Genomic DNA, 20,728 nt, shown 5'->3' with positions numbered 1-20,728 from the left:
TCAAAATTTGTTTTCCAAATGCTCCAACTTCAATAAAAGTAAAGTGACGGAGGCACTTTCAGGATGTCTGTTTTGTACGATAAAATGGTGAAAGGCATGCTTCACATTCCTGAAGACGACTTTCTACCAGGTACTGCTGTTAAAGCCCCCTTTGTCTTCATAGGAGATGAAGCGTACGCCCTTCTCAGATACCTGATGAAACCTTTTGCCAGGAGTAATCTTGGTTGCTCGAACGAAAAGTTCAACAAAGTTCTTTCACGAGCTAGAAAACCTGTTGAATGTGCCTTTGGAATTGCGGCTATAAAGTGGCGATTACTAAACAAACCAATTGAAACGAAAGTAGAGACTGCAGAACTGATTGTGAAAGCTGTTTGCGTTTTACATAATGTGATTGAGGACAAAGAGAATGTACTGGCAATGTGGAGTGCAGAGACGTACTTCCTGGAGTTCAGCTATCAAGAAGAATAATTGCAGCTCCTGCTGAAGCTATCGAGATAAGGAATTTGTTTAAGCGTTTATTTAATGAAGAAAGTATTGTGTAATGAAATTAAATTGAAATGCAACTTACGTGTTGCACATTTTATTGCAACTTCTTTCCACAGTTTATCCAGTACGAAACGGTTGTGATGATCTGCATGCCTCTGGTCCCAGATGGCGTTCCGTTCAAAAATGGCTGAAATAATCATTTGCTTCAAATCTTCACTCATTGTTTGTGGCCTGCACAGAAACTGCATCCAACAAACAATATTGTGCGCGATGGGACACGACAGTACCACGTGCGCAACAAGCGAACAGCGCTCTGCTAGAGTGACCTTGAAGCAGCCAATCACAGTACAAGTTTCAGTCCAGGCGGCGATGGTCGTAGCGCGAAACACAAACCAGCTTGATATCATCGTCTGGGATCGTAGCGAGTAGCGAGCAGCGCGAGCTGCGATGGTGCACACTAAATGAGGCGGTAGGATTCTGTGGGTTTGATTCATCATCGCCGTGCCATGCCGGCGAGCAGCGAGGTGGCAGCATAAACGCGCCCTAACAGCCTTCGAGCCGTTGTGGAAGCGGAAGGAGGCTATACGCAATACTAAGAAGCATCAGCAGATGTGGTTTTTTTTCCAGCCCTTAACCAAGCAGCTGCAAGAGAATTAGTAAGTAATTTTTTTTATTTTTTTTTTACAGACGTATATTTTATATAATTTTAAGGAAACGCAGTAAGTGGAATCTGGACAAACAAATTAATTCACAACAAGATATGTAATATTTAGTTTGCTAAGAGAAGAAATACGTTTTATATTCACGCAGTCTCTAAAAATACATGACAGAAGTGTATATGCAAGAAGGGTAAAAAGCAAATCAGCACAAATGAAAAATACTGAGGAGAAGCTCACCGATGAAGGCGTAATTGGAGAACGAAGGTTGGGCTAGAAGGGGAGGTAAGGATGCCCGAAAAAGAAGAGAAAAGTCAAATACCCAAAAGATTTCGAGTCGTTGTCGCAGCAGAGGGCGGTTGGTATATGCGATTCGGAGCAACAGGATAGTTTTATCTACAGATTTTTGAGGCTTTATTCTGTGACGGCTAAACAGTGCTGCTTCATGAGACCCACTATTAGTCCACATGTGGCTAAACTTCAGAGGAGTAAAAATTTTTTGAGAGGTGCCGAAGTTCTCTGGAACAGTTACGCATTTTAGACAAGAAGATGATTTTTAGTTCATTTCATTTTTACCATTCACAGTATGTTTTGACATTCTAATCTATGATTTCATTTTATTGTTATGTATCTTTTCTTTAGTGAAAGTGAACGGTAGTAAGTTTCAAGATGTAAAGAATTACTGGTACCGCGCGCCGCGGAATTTGAATCCCCGCCAGACGTCATGGACGTCGAAGACCCATAGAGGTCTCTGTACCATCGCGCCGTAAGCACGCACGCACGCATTCGAGTTAGAGATGGCGAGCAAGCATGACGTATATCGAGCGCGCGCGGCCGCGGCAGCTGCCACCGCCGCGCCGGAGCAGTCTGATCGCCGTCCGGCGGCGCATGCGCCGTGGGCGGCCCCATTAGACGCTCCACCTATGACGACCCAGCAATCCCAGGCGGACAATGAGTATAAGACGACCACGCATGAACAGGATGATGAAATGGAATACACTACGGACCCACCTAGTGAAGAATACACTGACGGTGCACCGCAGAGGGTGCTTCAACGCAAGAGATCGGCTGTCACATCAGGCACTAACGAACACCGAACTTCTGCTGCGAGTGATGCTGGGTTTAAGAAACCGCCGCCAAAGAAGAGGGCGGCTCGACGACAGCGCGCAACCGCTGCACCTGTACCTACTGCTAACCAGTACGCCGCACTACAAGATGGCGCCGACTCCGACGATGCAGATAAGCATACACCAACGGCCACAGACGACAATACACAACGTTCTGGCCATGGGCGTACCCAGCGAAGCGAGGGGCAGGGGAGGGGCGGGTGGGCGGGGGCGCAGCTGCCCCCCCTCCTAGAAGATATTCGCAGTTTTTTACTAGTTTACTGTTTTATTTAATAAGAAATGCTGCATATTTTCTCGGATTGTACAAGTGCATTCTTGTATTTAAATGTTTATTAAAAGCAGTTTTTCACTGGTTTACTGTTTTATTTAATAAGAAGTGCTGTATGTTGTCTAGAGTCCTTGTTTACTGAGACTAGTATGACCTGCCCCCTCCCCCCAGTTCAGATCCTGGGTACGCCCTTGGTTCTGGCCCTAAACTGCCACCGAGTGTCAGCGAATATCCCGAAGATTATATGACGCTTCGAGAATGGCTCAAAAACAACCTGAAGAATGCCTTTACAGCCAAACACTGTGGAGAAGATCGTTTGAAGCTAACAGTCACCACCACTGAGGATTACGTGGCTGTCATGGACATAGTTGGTGCACATGGTATACCCAACTACACCTTCCCTACTGTGCGCCCAAAGGTTCTCAAGGTTGCCATGAGAGGCATACCACTGAAGATGATGACAGCTGATGTCTTTAAGGACGGACTCATCAACATGGGTTTTGCAGCTACTGCTACCACACGGATGAAGATGCCTTGTACGCAGCGACCCATTCCTTTGATGGAGAGTGTTGCCTGATACACCTGACAACAGGCAAATATACCAGGTCACTCGGTTTGCCGACCTGTCGGTGTCTGTCGAGAAATTACGTGCAAGAAAGAGCCGCATACAATGCTTTAATTGCCAAGAGCCAGGCCACATTTCTCGCCTGTGTCGCATGAAGCCACGATATGTAAAATGCGGCAACGGTCACCTCAGCCAGCAATGCACGCGGAAACGGGAAGAACCGGCCACCTGCGCAAGCGGGCTCACCCTGCAAGCTACCGTGGTTGTGCTGTTCACAAAGCAGCCAGCCGCCGCCAGCGAGGGTTAACCTCCCTTGCGCCAGACGTCACGCTCTAAGGGCCAGCAGATGCGGCGGCGAGCTGCGCCATCACTTGCTCCCCCTGCTGCTACTCAGCGACAACCTGCCCAACGACGACTGCTTGCTGCTAGGGCAGACCTCAGCTACGCAAACGTCCTCCGGGGCCGGACAACGCCTCCTCCTGCCCCTGCTGCCCAGCCTACGAGACACACTGAAGACAGACCTGCTCCTCCTGCTGCAGCTGATGACTTCATCACGGTCTTAAAAGAAGTACAGGCCACCCTTGTGGCTGTCTCTGCCGCTCTGGCCCAGCTCCCGAATGCGATCACTGCTGCAGTCCATGCAGCCCTCAGAAGCTTCCCCACCACCACAGCAATCACTACCACTGGACATGGACCACAACCGTAGACGCCTCCAGAACTTCACAGCTGTCACGTGGAATGCGAATGGATTATTCTCTGCACTTCTCGAATTTCGGCAGTTTCTCCAGGACAACAACGTGGACGTGTGTCTCCTCACAGAGACTCACCTCAAACCTGGCCTTCGAGCAAACGCCCCTAATTATGTCTGCTATCGCAATGACAGGCTGACGGCTGGCGGTGGGACAGCCATATATGTTAAGTGGACACTCCAGCACTATCGTGTCCCCCTACGGCGACTGGACTCCTGTGAAGCCACGACCATTGCAGTGTACAGACCACCAAGAGGCCACCTAACCATTCACGACGCTGACACTCTTCTCCGCGTTGGAGACAAGCTCTTCCTCGCTGGAGACATGAATGCGAAGCACCAGATCTGGAATTCGTGGACACGGAACATCAGTGGGAGGCGACTTTATCATGCTGCTGAGAGGGCACGAGCTTTCCTCTACGGACCTGACGAGCCGACGCACTATCCTCCAAACAGCAACGCTCCAGATGTCTTGGACATTTGTTTGTCAAAGCTGTAAACTCGTTTGTCACACCCGAAGTTCTCCATGCCATGAACTCTGACCACCTGCCGGTGCTCTTCCGACCCCACATCAATCCACTTCCTCAAGCAGCTAAGCTCGACAACAGGAAGACCAACCAGCCACGTTTCCAGCAGTTTGTTCTGGATCACCTTCCAGAAGAGCCACCATCGCTAGACACAGATGTCAATGCTGCACTCGACACCCTGACCGCGGCTATTACAACAGCTGTCGTTGACTCCACTCCACCTCCAAGGACTTCCTCTGTGGCAGCTCCAGCTCTCCCTGTAGACATCCAGGATCTTATCCGGGAAAGCAATCGCCTCAACAGAGATTGGCATGACACATGCCAGACTCAGTTGAAGCGTCACATCAATCATCTACGCCGCACCATCAAGGCTGCACTTGCTGCCCACCTCAGTTGATCCTGGGGTTGACGCATGGGAGATTGTCCGCTCCCTCACTCGGCATCGCCCACAACTGCCGCCACTCACAACCACGGACGGACCTGCCTACATGCCTGCCCCTAAAGCAGAGGCCCTGGCGACAACTTTTGAGGCAAACGTCCGGCCACTTTGGACGTTCTCCAGGTTGACTGGTTCCAAAACTGTTGAGACTAGACTTGCTGCCTTCCTCAATGGAGACCATGGTGACATCACCATTGTACCGACGTCGGAACGGGAGGTCACTGAACACATTAGACGACTGCCCCAGAAGAAGGCCCCAGGGCACGACAACGTTGATGGGAGAGTCCTCCGCATGCTATCCAGGCTAGCCATCTTGTATGTTGTTGCTCTCTTCAACGCCATCTTTGAACAAATGCAGTTCCCAGCAGCTTGGAAGAAGGCTGTCGTTGTGGCGGTCCCAAAGCTGGGGAAAAACAGGACCTTACTGGCGAATTATCGCTCCATCAGCCTCCTCCCGACGCTGAGCAAAGTGTTCGAGACAATCCTACTCTCCAGATTCGGCCGGCTGCTTCACCAAGACAACATCATCCCACAGAAGCAGTTTGGAACCCGTCAGCATCTCTCAACCACTCAGCAGTTACTCCGCGTCATCGAGGAGGCAACACTCGCCTTCAACAACCGGGAGTTTTGCGGCCTTGTCCTACTTGATGTGTCAAAAGCTTTTGACACCGTATGGCAAAGTCTACTCTACAAGCTGTTCCACCTTGGCACCCCATCGTGCTTCGTCCGCCTACTTGCCAGCTACCTCGAGGGCCGTACTTTTGTCGTCCAGGTTGGCACCACGACTTCTTCTGTTCGCCAAGTCCTTGCTGGAGAACCACAAGGGAGCGTTCTTGGCCCAATCTTGTACAACTTATACACCTCCGACCTGCCAGTTTCCTTGAGAGTCGGTCGCGCCATCTACGCAGATGACACGGCCCTCTAACCACGACATCGGAACATTGATGCCGTCCTCTGACGTCTACAAACCGCACTGCAAGATCTCGAGCGTTGGGCTGCCGACTAGAGGATCGGCTTCAAGCCACCAAAACGCAGGGGATGATTCTTACCCGCCGTCGCCCACCTGATGGGCTGGTTACAAGGAACCAGTGGCTGCGCATCAGGTGGGCGACGACTGCCACATACCTTGGAGTCCTCCTCAATTGCCAGCTAACCTGGAAGGCTCACATCACCACTGTCCGCCAGAAGACGCCTCAGAGGGCCGGGCATTATACCCCATGCTCAACACAACCTCCTCGCTCCCAGTCGACAATGGACTGCGTCTCTACCACACCTGCATCTGTCTAGTCATGAACTACGCATGTGAAGTCTGGGACAGCGCTGCCCCCTCGCACATTCAGAAGCTACAACTTCAAAACAAGGTGTTGTGACGCATTTACCATGTACCAAACGATTTTCCTCACCGTCTCCCACACCAGGCAGCAGTAGAACCCCTAGTAAGGGAGCGATTTCAAGAAGCGGCGCGCTGGTTCTATAATACCACCTGCTCTTTCGACAACCCACTCGTCCAGCAGATAGGACGACCAAATGAAAATCACGACCACTATAGGCGGCCCATTGCCCTGATTGAATAGTCAGGTCAGCATCGAAGCTTCACCACCGACTCCTCTCCGAGAGACTTACACTATCACAAAAGATGTCCACCACCACCTCAACCCACAGCAGTGGTACGAAATGCCCATTCGGTAAACCCTACGTTCCAGATAGACTGGGCTATTCCACACCCAGTCCAGAAGACATGAGGCCGCACGCGCCATAACCTGAGGCGGCGCGTGCCTCCTGGCCCGCAATTAGAGTGAGGGCGCCACAGTGGAACACGTGGTTGCAGCAGACAATAGAGGCGTCCCCAATAGAGTACTTAAGCGCCTGCCTGTCGCTCAGCCTGCCAGGCAGTCGCGTTGTGACAGCCGTACTGTGCGGTGATTGCGTGCTGGGCTGCAGGAGCGCATACAGTACTGCACCAAGACATAGGAACCCGCTTGCGGGATCAGTCGCTTGATTGTCCGCGCAGACCTGCCGGACATTTACTCGCACTGAGGTTTCCGAGCTCCTGATTTTATCAAATCGGGAGCGAACTTACAAGAAGATTGCAGTAACACAGGTGGCTGATCTATCAGCGGCTTGTGGGCAAAATTGTCGAGCCGTTTTTCCGGCTGGCTCGGGTACTCCATCGCTGCCGTAGGTGCTCCACCTGCTCTCCCCAAGGTGTAGGGCATTTACACGCCAGGGCCTGGTCACTGGCCAGATACCCGCGCGTGGTATGCGTCAGGGTCGGATCGGCACGGGATACGAATAACGGTGCCAACAAAGGTGACGACCGACAATCTCTGGCAGTTCTTGACTTTGCATCCTTTTCCCGTTCAGACACGGAAGACAGTGTCAGGTTAGAGGTAAACAGAACCAAAGGGACTGGCTTCACCATAAAACGTATGGACACACAAGGGCTTGGCTCGATTTTGAGCAACCCTTTGATCCAGAACGTCCTTCAGAGGAGAGGAAGACTAGGGTAATACGCACAGAGAAACGCAGGGAAAGGGCCAGACAAGAACAGATGACAAAAAGGAAGGGAGAACGCAAAATCCTCCCGAAACCACCCACTGACAAAATCACGAAAACCAAACGGCGCGCAAAATCACCGAAACGCGCGACCAGGGGCAGCAGAGGGACCGAAATGCCCCCTCTGTTCCCCTTGTTTACGCCGCAAGACGCGCCGACAAGTCCCACAGACCACCCAGTAGCAGGCCCCAGCTACGAGGTGGGCCGCAGTGAAGAAACTGCGAAGCCAAATCCAGGCCCAAGCAGCCTCACTGCAAACACAGACACACACAACAGCCACACACTCACGACTACAGAACACGTAGACTCCTCCAACGACCCCAAACCACAAGACAAGGTAGAACACGAAACAGAGCGCGAACACGCAACACAAGCCACAGAGGTGCTGACCGATGGCGGGGAATTCCAGCTCGCGCGGAAAACCGCTCGCGCCACGGCGACCCCGCCTCCGGTCGGCCTAAGCGACACAGAGAACAGATTCTCCCTACTGGGAGACGGAGAAGAAACCCCAGACCTCCCCCCAACCACAAAACACACACAAACAACAAGAAAAACACACGAAACTACCCCCCATAGTAGCGACCTTCACAGAGACATACAAACAACTGTACAACCTCATCACAACCGCTGTGGGAGAAAACCACTTCGAAGCCAAATCAGCAGGAGGTGACAAAATTAAAATCACCAAGAAAACACTAGACGACTACACTAAAATCAAAGAGACACCCAAGAAGAACAAAATACCACACTACACATTCCCAACAGGAGGAATAAAGACCCTCAAAAGCGTGTTCAGAGGCTTCCCCGCCCGCACAAACCCTGCAGATATCAAAGAGGCTATAACAACAAAAGGCTACGACGTGCGGTCAGTGCAGAAGCATGGGTCAAGCGTCCGTAACCAATTGTACCTCGCAACACTCATGTACACGCCCCAACATCGAAAACTATTCCATGAAAGACGCCTGATGTCCCTCACAGTCACGCCCGAAACATTGAAGCAGAAAGCAAGGGCAGTGCAGTGCTTTAACTGCCAGATCATAGGGCACGTTAACGCTGACTGCGAAGTGCCGCCGAAATGTGTCCGCTGTGCGGGGGACCACGCATCCAGGGACTGTACTAGGCAACCAGGAGACCCCCTGATGTGTGCGAACTGTGGAGGCGGCCACACAGCCAGCTACCACGGCTGCCCCGTCCAGAAAAGGGCATGGGACAGAAGACAAGGCAAAATCATCAACGACTCCACAGGAAACCAAAACAGGACAAAAACACGCAACACAACAAACTAACCGACCCCAGACACCGCAGCACCGAACAAACACTAGAAAAACAAAACATTCCAGTCACCAGACCACGCGCCAAAACACAAACAGCCCAAACTGACGGGCACAAGTCATACGCAAAAGCACTAACACCAGAACCCAGCCCCACAAAAACAACAACAGAACCAAACAGGCTCCCAAAACACATGCTAACGTACATGGAAACTCACCCATGACACACTTCACCACAGCCCTCACCGAAGTCATCAGACAGATAGACTAATGCAAAAGATGACACAGACCTTCGAAAAACTGTTTGCCGAAATCAGTTCGGCAGTTAGGCCCTCACGGCAAGCTGCGAAGTCAGGTAGCACGAAACCCCACGATGGCTACGCCAGCTCTGCAGGGACTCAAATTTTGTACGTTTAACGCCAACGGCCTCGTCCAACAGGCACTGGAATTCAGGCTGTTCCTGACCGACGAAAACATCGACGTATGCATGGTGTCTGAAACTCATCTCAAGCAAGGATTTCGAGTAAAGGCACCAAATTACCTGAGCTACAGAAGAGACCGACCAACTGCAGGGGGCGGGGTAGCAATCTACATTAAAAGGGGGATTCCACACCACCAAGTACACCACCAAGTACACCTACCTGACATGAAGCAGTTGGAAACAGTAGCAATCGAGGTAGCGACAACCACAGGTCCAGTAACCGTGGTTGCGGCATACCGACCTCCCACCCGCACCTTAGAAGAAGACGACATCGTAAAACTAGGGCAAATCAGGGGCAAGCTCGTAGTTGGGGGAGACCTCAACGCAAAACACACAGACTGGCATTCCATGTGTGCAAACAGAGCGGGTCGACAACTGAAAAGCATCGCGCGCATCCACCAACTTCATGTGTGGGGCCCTGAGGAACCCACACATTTCCCCTGAACGGCAACAGAGCGGACGTCCTCAACATAGCTGTTACGAAAGATCTCGCAGGTTTTGTGGCCGCGAGTTCACTGAACAAAATGTCATCCGACCACAATCCTGTAATCTTTGAAATCGACGTGGGCGGATGGCTGCCGCCTACCCAGCGATTACTCACACACAGAAGTACCATTTGGGAACAATTCAAAGAAAGAGTAAAAGTAGACTTCACAAACACCACGCTCCCATTGGACAACATCGAACAAACGCTGAAAATTTCACCGACGCGATCCTGCAAGCAGCAAAGGGCGCTACACCCAACCCCCCTCTCAGCCCACCCCCCACCCAGCGATTGCCACCCCAGCTGCTTGCCCAGATAAGACACAAGAACAGCACCGCGAAGGAATGGAAACTGACGCGAAATCCGAAAACTAGGAGGCTGTTCAACCGCCTACAAAGAGAGCTTAAGGCGTCGCTCACTGAGCACAGAAATCAGCAATGGTCAAACCGCCTCACGGCTCTCAAAGTGCAGGATAACAGCCTCTGGCAAGCCACCAAGCAGTTCACTAAAAGACGCGCTAGGATGCCGCCTCTGCACGGCGAGAGAGGACTAGTGTTCAGCGCCCAAGATAAAGCCAACGCACTAGCCGACGTCTTCGAGAAACAATTCACCCCACCAGAGGCGCAAGACCGAGAACATGAGAGAACAGTCAGAGAACAGCTAACTGCATTTCTCGCAGCAGAAGATGACGTCGCTGACGATATACCTGCCTTCTCAACCGAGGAGGTAGCAAAAGCCATCAGATCTCTACCCACAAAGAAAGCCCCAGGTCATGACCTCCTCACCAATGAACTGCTAAAACACCTGCCCCAGCTAGCGATAGAAAAACTGACAAAAATATTCAACGAGATCACGCGAACACAAAAATTCCCGAAGCAGTGGAAACACGTCAAAGTGGTCGCTATCGCTTAGCCTGGAAAAGACCCCCTCTTTCCCCAGCACCACCGTCCCATAAGTTTACTCGCAACTCTCAGTAAACTTTACGAGTGCCTCCTTTTGGTTCACATCGAACGATACATACGTAGAGAAGAAATGCTCCCCCAATTCAAGTTCGGATTTCGCAACAAACACTCAGCACCCCAACAACTTATGAGAGTAGTCGAAGCCGCCACAGAAGCCTTCAACCGGAAAGGTTACTGTGGCCTAGTGCTACTCGATGTAGCCAAGGCATTTGACAGTGTGTGCCACACTGGACTACTCTACAAACTTTACACATTAGGGTTCCCCGGCCAAGTCGTTAAGCTACTGCGCAGCTACCTAGCTAATCGTACATTCTGTGTCAAAGTAGACACTGCTAAGTCGAGCACACGAGACATACGGGCTGGTGTCCCACAGGGCTCGGTGTTAGGCCCCGTGATGTACAACTTGTACATAGCTGATACACCGACTGCCCCCCCCCCCCCCCACACACACACAGCCCAGTATGCCGATGACACGGCCTTTTTTGCTACCAGCACCAACAGGACACACTCCTCAACAATACTGAAACATGGGCCAAAGAATGAAGAATAACAGTAAACAGCGATAAAACACAAGCGATCATGATTACCCAAAGAAAACGCAAACGATCCATTGCAAACCGTCGAAGACAGAGCACAACACTCAGGCTCCACAGCGTGAAATCCCGTGGTTAAAAGAAATCGCGAAATACCTGGGGGTCACTTTAGACCAACGCCTTACCTGGAGAACGCATATAAACGATCTCAGAAATAAGGCAAGCGCCAGGTTGAATGAGCTATACCCACTGCTAAACAGCAGCAGCAGCCTCGCAGTGACAACTGGAGTCAGGCTCTGCTGCTGCTTAGTAACACCGATATTCGAGTACGCCTGTCCGGTGTGGGGATATGCAGCCAAATCGCACATAGCGCGGCTGCAGAGAACTCAGAATAGGGCACTGCAACGGGCATTACACGTCCCCTCTCGATTCCCCACGGCAGACACACACGAAGCCGCGGGAATGAAACTGCTGACACAAAGATTTCGAGAACTCGCGGCCGCATTCCACCGAGACCGCGCAACTCCGAAAACCCACTAGGGAACTACTCTAACAACCCAAATTATAGGACATATTAAGAAGCAAGTGAAAAATGGCATTGTGGAAAGATCAGGTTGGTCTCTAAACGGTGACGAAGGTCAAGTAGCAAATACAAAACTATGGGTAACAAGTATTGTTGATGGTGAGGAACCATAATCGATATGCCACTATTCTGTAATTTTATTTCTGAAGTTCATCGTCGATCCTAGGACTGAAACCGATACTCTGTTTTACGTAAAGAATATAACCTTCAAAATTTATGTAGCAGCGCAGAACATTAATACACAGTATATGGATCAGGAACCTAATCCCACTGCCTTTAATTTTATTCTCACGGATGGCATTGAGACAGGAAATAACAAGAGCATTGAGACAGTAAATAACAAGAGGAATAACAAAACTCTCCGAATCAATATAGAGAATTCGTGTCCAGTGGATTCAAAAGTTTGGTATAATAGCGAATAATTGCTTTCATTGACTCCTTCATGCCTACGTTTTCTCAGTCAGACAATGTTTGAAAGTAGGACTAGCAAGGAAAAACGTTATTCCACAAATTGTCAAATTGACAGTAGAAGCGCAAGTTACATAAATTACGATGACAACAAACGTTTTTCAAGTAGGCTAATCACTGTAGACATCCAACGCTTCTATTGTGTGTTACATGCACAATATGTAAACTGGCAACGCCACCAACACACAATACCACTAAGCTATGAAACAACTGCAGGGAAACAGAGCATCCTCGTTGTCCATGTGATGGATAAGACGACTAATTCGCAACATAAATGTCAATGTAAGCAGCAATTTCTGTTGGAACGTGCTTCCTAGAGCAAATAACATACATTTCCTACATCTTCAGTGCGAATCATGTAGCAAATACAATTTAAAGGACATAAAAATATCGAGTGGATTTACTAACATAATTATGAACCACTCAAGAACGTAAATCGATGGTCACATAGTTGTCAAACGTATTCTACGGTGTTGCCATTGTCCATTAGACTAGTAGCAGGAAGAAAACGTTCGCTCAGCTGATGTGCTGAAATAGCACTGGCGAAGCTCGCGCTCCGAAGACGCCACAGCATCGTCTGCCAACACGTCGTGGGAAACTAAATACCTGAAGTATAAGCCAACGTGTTGTATTCGCATATCTGTGACTATGACTTGGCGCTAAAGTGTGGTTATGGATAGTACGTGTGCTCAGATTGCGAATGTAACATCATAAATAAAGACAAGGGGAAGTGAATTAGGCGTCCATGCTCTTCCGTAACATCAAATATATTTTAGTTATTCTGTCTGCTAGTTATTTTCTTATTCTGTCTTTTCAGAATCAAGCAGCCCACTGAAAAATAAAAAATCTTTTCCAGACAACGAACTGTAGAATGTACTGTCATCACATATCGCTTCCGCTCTCCATAAACCCTTTCTCATCGTGCTGTATCAAAATGGTTATCATAAGTGAGTACGGCCCACGTGTGACCAGATTATGCCATATTTTGCAATTTGGGCTAGTAACGGTAGAATTTCGGATAATTTTTAAAAATGCCACCATCGCCATTTGGGCGATATTTTTATTCATCAACGCGATTTTTGGGCGACGTAGGCAAATCCAAGTGCATTTATGTAACCTGATTTTTAAATTATGTCACATCACACACAGCACAATAATAGTAGATGGCAGCACTTACGTTAAGTTTCACTGCAAGTAAGAACTGAACTGATTAGTCAAAATTGACTATTGTACATTGTTAGCCTTACCTGAGTTCAGTTTTGTTAAAGTATGATTGGGCGATAGACGACTGTGCTATCGATACATTGGTGGTTCAAATCTATCGCCGGCATTATCGACAATACGCAACCGTAAATTTCGTGACTGAAAATTGAAATATCTTTCAATTTAAATACGTGGCACCTAGGTCATGTGTAACACGGAGGGTGCAGACTCCCTGGACCCCCCGCCTTTTGGCTACGTCGTAGCGCCTTTATTGCTCGCTACCTAACGGGTCTTATAATACTCTAGCTTTCCGTGTACCATGATATTTTTTCCGTAAATGCATTGTTTATCCAGCAACTGTGGACTTGATGTCCGGCTGCTGTCCGTTACGAAGTGCAAGTACACGAAGTCAGCCTTTTTCATGCAAGGACTTCTGCCCTTAAAGTTGTAGTACCGCCTTTAGCATCTTTCATTTACTTTTTCATAATATGCGTGTGGAAATAACGAGTGAGACAGACTCATTGCCCTTTGTGCTGCATGATGTGACCACGTGGCGAGTGGTTGGCCCTCTACTCAAATTAACGCATAGCTATTGCTTGTATCCGTGGTGGTTTAATCTATATTGTTCACTGAAGGTATATGCGATGGATATTTTTGAGTTTCTCTATTTTTTGTTCTGGCACAGACCTCTTCCAGTGTTTAAACCTCATCGGTGATATTTTAATTATCATGCTGAATATAATTTAACCACAACGATCACATCCCTTGCTCCCTTCTCCTGTTACTTGTCCATTGCCACTGTGGAAACGCCGGGCTGCTGATATAATAATTTTCCTGCATATACCAAACCCAACTGTATGAGGACAGCACTGAGTAACATGCTAATACGATGTCTTTATAGGATTACGCTTCTCATTGTAACGAAATCGTATCAGGTCCGACTGTAAGAGGGCACGTACGAATTCTTATTTAACTATGGACCTGTTTTAGATTATGTCTTTCTTCAATTACAAGTAATAAAATTTAATATTGATCTGCATTCATTATTTCACTGAGAACTCTTATATAGGGTGATTCATAAAGATGTGCAAATATTTTAATACGTTATTCTGCAACAAAAACTAAAGAAGAAAGTTCATATAAACATTGGTCCGCAAATGTTTAGTTACGGAGTTACGGCCAATAAAAGATTTTGCCTGAAATTTAGCAACTTCAGTAATATGAAGCCATCGCAAAACTGTACGAGGTTAAAGTAAAGCACGATTTCGATTTATTTTGTTACTGATCTGGTGAATCTAATAAAGCATGTCCGAGACGTGTATCTGCAGTAGTTTTCCAAAATTAATTTTTTTGTATTTTCCTTAATTTTTGTTGGCTTGGGGGATATACACAACCCTGACATTTGTCTTACAGCTGAGGGAAACCCCCTAAAACCTCAACCAGTGTTGCATGTCTTTCCTGTTACGATTTCTTCTTTAGTATTGTATATTGTTACTTTGTAGGTGCTCCAGTAGGTGTTTTCCTCTTGTGATTGTCTCTAACTCCTTGTGTTTTCCGGGGTGTACTTTCTCTGTTGCTATTGCTGTGATTTGCGGTGGGTATAGATATTCGTATCTTGGTAGATTTAGGTGGAACTGTGGTTTGATGATTAGGTCCTTGATGTTTTCGTTCGTAGTCAGTCTGTTGTCTCCGCATGTGGGTATCTGTTTTATTAGGCTGTCTCCCATGGAGTCCGTTTCGCGTGGTTTTTTCGCTATTGTTCATCCTTCTGTCGGTGGATTTAACCCGTAACTGGTAATAATGGGGCTTCAAAGATTTAGCTGGGTATCTGACACCCAACATCACCAGGTTGTCGTGAGTATATCATTTTTGGTTCCTATACCTTCAAGTCAGTTTGTTGCAAGTCGGCCTGAAGCGCGGTACTCAACAGAGCGGTGAGTTGTTTGGGTTAAAAATGCCCAGTAACTTTAAAAAATCGCGTATAAAATCAACCTCACCAGTTGCGGAACTTTTTTTCGAATATTATCGTATTCTATTTTATAGGTGGTATGGCATCTAGCAGGTTTCCTGTGATAACTAATAACCCTGGATGCAATTCTCATCAAAGCAGTGAGTTTATTTGATTCGTTATAACTAGAAACTCGGCTTATTGATAATCACGTTAGTTACCCTGAGATTTTCTCGTTTTCCGATTTTCAGCTGACATCCCATTTAGAAGGTGGTCTATGAAACCTAGTGATCCTGGATTTGGTGACTGGGTGAGATCTATACTGGATGGGTCAGAGTGAATGTAGTGGGGATGAAAATGTTATAGAACAAGGTTTCGAGAGTGCCCATGAAACCGAATCAGAGCAATAAGTATGTGAAGCTGAGAATGAAGTGCATGGTATACCTAATGCTACAGTCCCTGGATCAGCAAGTTCACTACAACCACCGCATTCCTTTGAAACATACACATCGTCATCAGATGAAAACGAACCCCATTCAAAAAGGCAGATTCGTCAATACGAGCGAAAGAAGTATTATGGGAAGAATCGTTTCATATGGTCCAAAAAACCTCCAGCTTCGAATGTTCGCACAAGGAAACCAAGGAAACCTAATATTTCACATTTACCAGGATTAATTGGCCCTGCTAAAGCCCTTGGTCAGATTTGTAGACCCCAGACTGCTTGGACGCTACTTTTTAGTGAGAGAATACTGAATGAAATAATTCTGCAAACCAATAGAAAATTGGCCCTCACGAGGGAAAAGTTGTCTGATGGTACAAGAACTGACTACAAAGACTTGGATGTGATCGAGTTCAAGGCTTTTTTGGGGCTTCTTACGTTCACAGCCATCTTCAAATCTAATAGTGAAGATCTTCAAGCTATATTTGCAACCGACGGTACTGGTCGTGATATTTTTCGTTGTACAAAGTCACTGAAGAGGGTCTTGGTGTTACTGCTCAGTATACGTTTTGATGACGCCCCAGACAGAGATGCGAGGAAAAAATGTGATGCAACAGCTCCTATAAAATGGGTTTTCCAAGAGTTTATGAAAAACTGTATGGCTAGTTACTCAGTTGGAATGTACGCTTGCATTGACGAAATGTTCGTGGGCTTTCGTGGTCGATGCCGCTTTAAAATGTATATCCCCAGCAAACCTAGAAAATATGGACTCAAAATAATGGCTTTGGCAGATGCAAAAACCCACTACTTGCTAAACGCCTACATTTACTCCGGAAAGGATACTGATGGCAGAATACTCACTGATGAGAAGAAATTTTCCAAGCCAACTCAAGCAGTGTTGCAACTGACCAAACCCATATCGGAAGTAACCGTAATATCACAGCAGACAATTGGTTTTCGTCCATTGCCCTCGTACAGCAACTACGTAAAGGGGCTTGACATACGTAGGAACACTGTGAAAAAATAAACAAAAAATACCGAAAGAATTTTTACCTGCCAAGGAAACAAGTAGGAAAAGCTCTCTATGGTTTCACAAAGGAGACAACACTACTCTCTTACGTACCAAAGAAAGGCAAGGCCATCCTACTCGTATCCTCAATGCACCATACCCAGTCAACTGATCCAGAAACCCAGAAACCAGAAATCATTGCCTTTTATAACAACACAAAAGGTGGGGTCGACGCCTTAGACGAGAAATGCACGATATACTCAAGAAGTCGACGCACAAGACGATGGCCATTAGCCATATTTTTCACTCTAATGAACATTAGCCTAGTGAATGCCTATGTTACCTACCGTCGATTTCCAGGGAATCCAGAGCTAACGAGATTGGAATACATCAAAAATCTTGCCAAGGAACTCGTAGACTTCAAAACGACCATTTGCCCCGTGAATTGCGGCTAAACATCAGCAGAATTCTCAAGATACCAGTTCCATGTGAAGCCAGACGAGACTTGCACAAACAAGTGAGGTGTAAGAAGTGCCCACCAGGCTCTGACAGAAAAACGGAGAAGGTCTGTAACAGCTGCAACGTACCGATTTGCAGAACCCGCACGATTCCTGTATGCCGAAATTGCGTAGAGTAATGGCTTGCCAATTCTTCTGTGTATAAAAGCACATTTTTTTGACAAGTTATTACAAAGTTTCATTGTTGCTTTATACTGTAATATTCAAATTTGGTTTATTTGTTTATAAAAAATTTGCAGATATATGTATTTCGTGACATGTTGCAAAATTTGTTATGGACTTACATATATTTGAAAAACTGTCTACTCTGTTCACTGTAAATAATTTTCTGCTGCCAAAAGTTGTTCAGAGATGTCAATAAAAGTTACTTTTGCAATGTATGTAGAAACTTTTCATTTCTCCTTCAACATTGAAGTATTAGGGCCATGGAAATTATTGGGTAACTATAACCCAAACTCACCAGTTGCGTTACAAAAATATCACCTCACCAGGGTTAATTCGGCTACGTTGCGTTACGACAAATTGGCGATTTTTCGTTTTCAGTCAGATGATGTCGTTGACCGTACGCACATCTGCCCTTAACGTCATAATGACGAATTTTTAATTATTTACCATAAAAAATTATCTAAAACAATACTGCGTATGTGACACAGCAAATATATATATGACAATACCGCGGAACTGTAGAGAATTAAATACCGCTTATCAACAATCTATGGATACTGTAAACAATGCCGCGTAACTACAAAAGCGCGCGCAGCCACAGCACATAGTCACGCGACGCAGTGCTGTTCGAGATGTCGATGAGAGAGGACGCTTTACTTGCGAAGAGTGTGGCGGATCGTCGTCCGTCGGAGCCAGCTCAGGCGACTGAGTTGATCCCGGTGGCGGCCCCATCCGGCCCCCCACTTATGACGAACCGGCTTTCGACAACTGACGATGACAGGATTGACTCTTCGAATTCTGACGCGCACTCTCGTGATCAGGTGTTCATTCTTATGAACAAACTCGCCCACGGGGGCTCCTACCCTGGTGGTGAGGACGACGAGGCGGCTATACTCGCCTTCTGTAACATTAAGAAGGCTGCCGCTCTACCGCACACGAGGCAGCAAGTGTCGGGTGTGCCGCCGAGAGCCCCGCCGGACGCATCGCACGAGTTTGCAGTCCCGGCGGTGGCGGCCTCGGCGGGAGTTGCGCCGCTGGCCTCGACCATTCAAGAGGTCGATGTGCCCCCGGTTGCCCCCCTGGCCCCAGAGACACGAGAAGAGCCCGTGGCTGCGCTAGCTGCGGCCACCGAGATGGAGGACATCGACCTGGCTGAGGCTATTGCCGAGTCAGAGCGCCGTGACACCGACCTTGACGCTCCCCGCGCGCCCAGAAAGCGCCGGGCTGCGGCGCATGATGATTCAGACACTCCCTCTCAGACATCTGAAGCAGCGAGGCCGCGGAAGAAGGCAGCCAGGGCCTCCCGCACCTCCACCACACAGTCTGGGATGACTATCGCGGGCTCCTCCCGGAGCACCGCCACGCAGAGATCGACGAAGAAAACGCGGCGGCCCACTCGTTCACCTGCCGCCTCCCGGCAGCCGGACGAGGACGGTTTTGTAGCCCCACCCAGGCGGCACACCGCCAGGGCTGCTGCGCTGCAGCAACCGACCCCGCTCCGACCGCCAACACGTTTGCGGGCGCCAGCGTCGATGCGATGGAGGATGGCGCCGCGCCTCTGGCGCCGGCCCAGAAGAAGCCGCCGCCTACCGTCATCCAATGGGCCGGCGAGTACAAGGAGTTCCAGCACAAACTGGACAGGGTGGCCACGTCCGCCGCTGTCAAGAACGCTGGCCGTGACCTCTACAAGGTCACAGTGTCATCCAACGAGGAGTACCGCGCGGTGATGGACGCCATCCGCAAAGATGGCCTCCTGTGCTACACGTACCCCTCCGAGCCACTCAGACTTCTGAAGGTGGTATTCCGCCACCTTCCCCTCAAGTTTGGTGGGGACTACCTTCGAGAGGAGCTAGAGGACATGGGCTTCGGCGTCCGGTCCACCGGACTGATGAAGTCTCCACGCACGCACCGCGACATGCCGCTGTACCAGGTTGTCCTCGTTGACAGCCTGGAAAATCGGAAGATTTTCAAGGTACAGCGGGCCGGCCGGGTCAAGGTTGCGGTGGAACCTCTCCGGGCCAAAGGCAAGAGGGCCCAGTGCTTTTCCTGCCAGAGGCTCGACCACGTCTCCCGCTACTGCTCCATGTTGCCCCGCTGCGTCAAGTGCGCGGGACAGCACGAGAGCAACTCCTGCGGGCTTGTTCGGGAAGAAAAGCCGACGTGCTGCAACTGCAGCGGCACGCACGTTGCCAGCTACAGAGGCTGTTCGGCCTTTAAAAGGGGCCAAAATCGACAGAGGGGAGGGCCTGCTCCTTCTCGTAAGGTGCACCCGTCCACCAGCTTTGCTGCCGCCACCATCATCAGCCTCCACCACCCGAAGTTCGGAACAGGTGGCGGGCGAGACGCAGCACCCGACCGCGCCGTCCACGGCTTCGCCCGTGGGGGTGGCAACCCCCGCGCCCACGCAGAGCGCGCGAGTTGCCGCCACGCGCAGGCGTCGCCGGCGCGCAGGCCGGGCCACCCCTGCCGCTGCACAACGGACTGCCGACGAGACACTGCCGCTGCAGAGGACGGCACCTCGTGCTGCGCCGCAACCGCGACCGGCTGCCGATGCTCCACGGCAGTCGCAACCGGCCGCCCCAGTGGCGGAGACCGCCCCAGCGGCCCCCACCGCCCCCTCGGCCACCGACGCAGCCGAGCTCCGATCGCTCTTCCTGTCGTTGAGCCGGCTGCTCGAGCAACTCCCGGTGCTCGTCACCGCGGCCACGTCGGCCCTTCAGGCCGGCGTTGCAACTCCACCGCGCCATGCATAATCGCCATATCCATGGCCTCACCGTTTGCGCTTTCAATGCAAACAGTTTGGTCCCCCAACAAGGGGAATTCAGGGAGTTCTTGCGCGACGAGGCAATTGACATCTGCCTCGTGTGCGAGACCTTCCTGAAGCCGGGAATACACGTGAAGGTGGCCAACTATCGGTGCTACCGCACCGACAGGTTGATCCACGGCGGCGGGACGGCTATTTATATCAAGGCGTCCCTGCAACATCATGAAGTTCAGCTACCGCCCCTCGCTGCAGTGGAGGCCACTGGGGTGGCTGTCACCACGACGGCGGGGGTCATCACCTTCGTTGCGGCCTACAGGCCGCCGAGGGGACTGCTTCAGGAGGCTGACTTCGACGCCCTGCTGGCACTGCGCGGGAAAGTCTTCATTGCGGGTGACTTGAACGCCAAGCATCCGCAATGGAACTCCCGGATCACCAACGCCAGCGGCCGCCGCCTCCTTCGCGCCACACAACGGCATGGCGCGATTGTACTGGGGCCTTACGATCACACCGTATTCCCCAATCGCGGCC

At 49.5% G+C, this 20,728-nt stretch overlaps 1 protein-coding gene across 1 annotated transcript; it reads left to right on the top strand.

The window, feature by feature from the left end:
• Positions 1 to 1,939: 1,939 nt before the first annotated feature.
• On the top strand, positions 1,940 to 20,189 carry LOC124712429 (actin cytoskeleton-regulatory complex protein PAN1-like). The gene is made up of 3 exons (XM_047242723.1): positions 1,940 to 2,188; positions 18,258 to 18,789; positions 19,717 to 20,189. The coding sequence occupies exons 1-3, from the start codon at positions 1,940 to 1,942 to the stop codon at positions 20,187 to 20,189; spliced, it is 1,254 nt and encodes a 417-aa protein (XP_047098679.1).
• The last annotated feature ends 539 nt before the right edge of the window (positions 20,190 to 20,728 follow it).

Source organism: Schistocerca piceifrons, chromosome 8 (assembly GCF_021461385.2).
Source record: "Schistocerca piceifrons isolate TAMUIC-IGC-003096 chromosome 8, iqSchPice1.1, whole genome shotgun sequence".
Taxonomy (NCBI): Eukaryota; Metazoa; Arthropoda; class Insecta; order Orthoptera; family Acrididae; genus Schistocerca; species Schistocerca piceifrons.
Note: the sequence above shows the minus strand (reverse complement) of the source record. Positions and strands in the feature narration are given on the sequence as shown.

Bases quoted from the DNA above. Each gene is read 5' to 3' on its own strand.
- LOC124712429 (XM_047242723.1), top strand. From the start codon at position 1,940: ATGGCGAGCAAGCATGACGTATATCGAGCGCGCGCGGCCGCGGCAGCT. The intron at 2,189-18,257 runs GTGCTTCAACGC...TCTCGTGATCAG, and splicing joins CTGACGGTGCACCGCAGAGG to GTGTTCATTCTTATGAACAA. The intron at 18,790-19,716 runs GCACCGCCACGC...CCCGTCCACCAG, and splicing joins TATCGCGGGCTCCTCCCGGA to CTTTGCTGCCGCCACCATCA.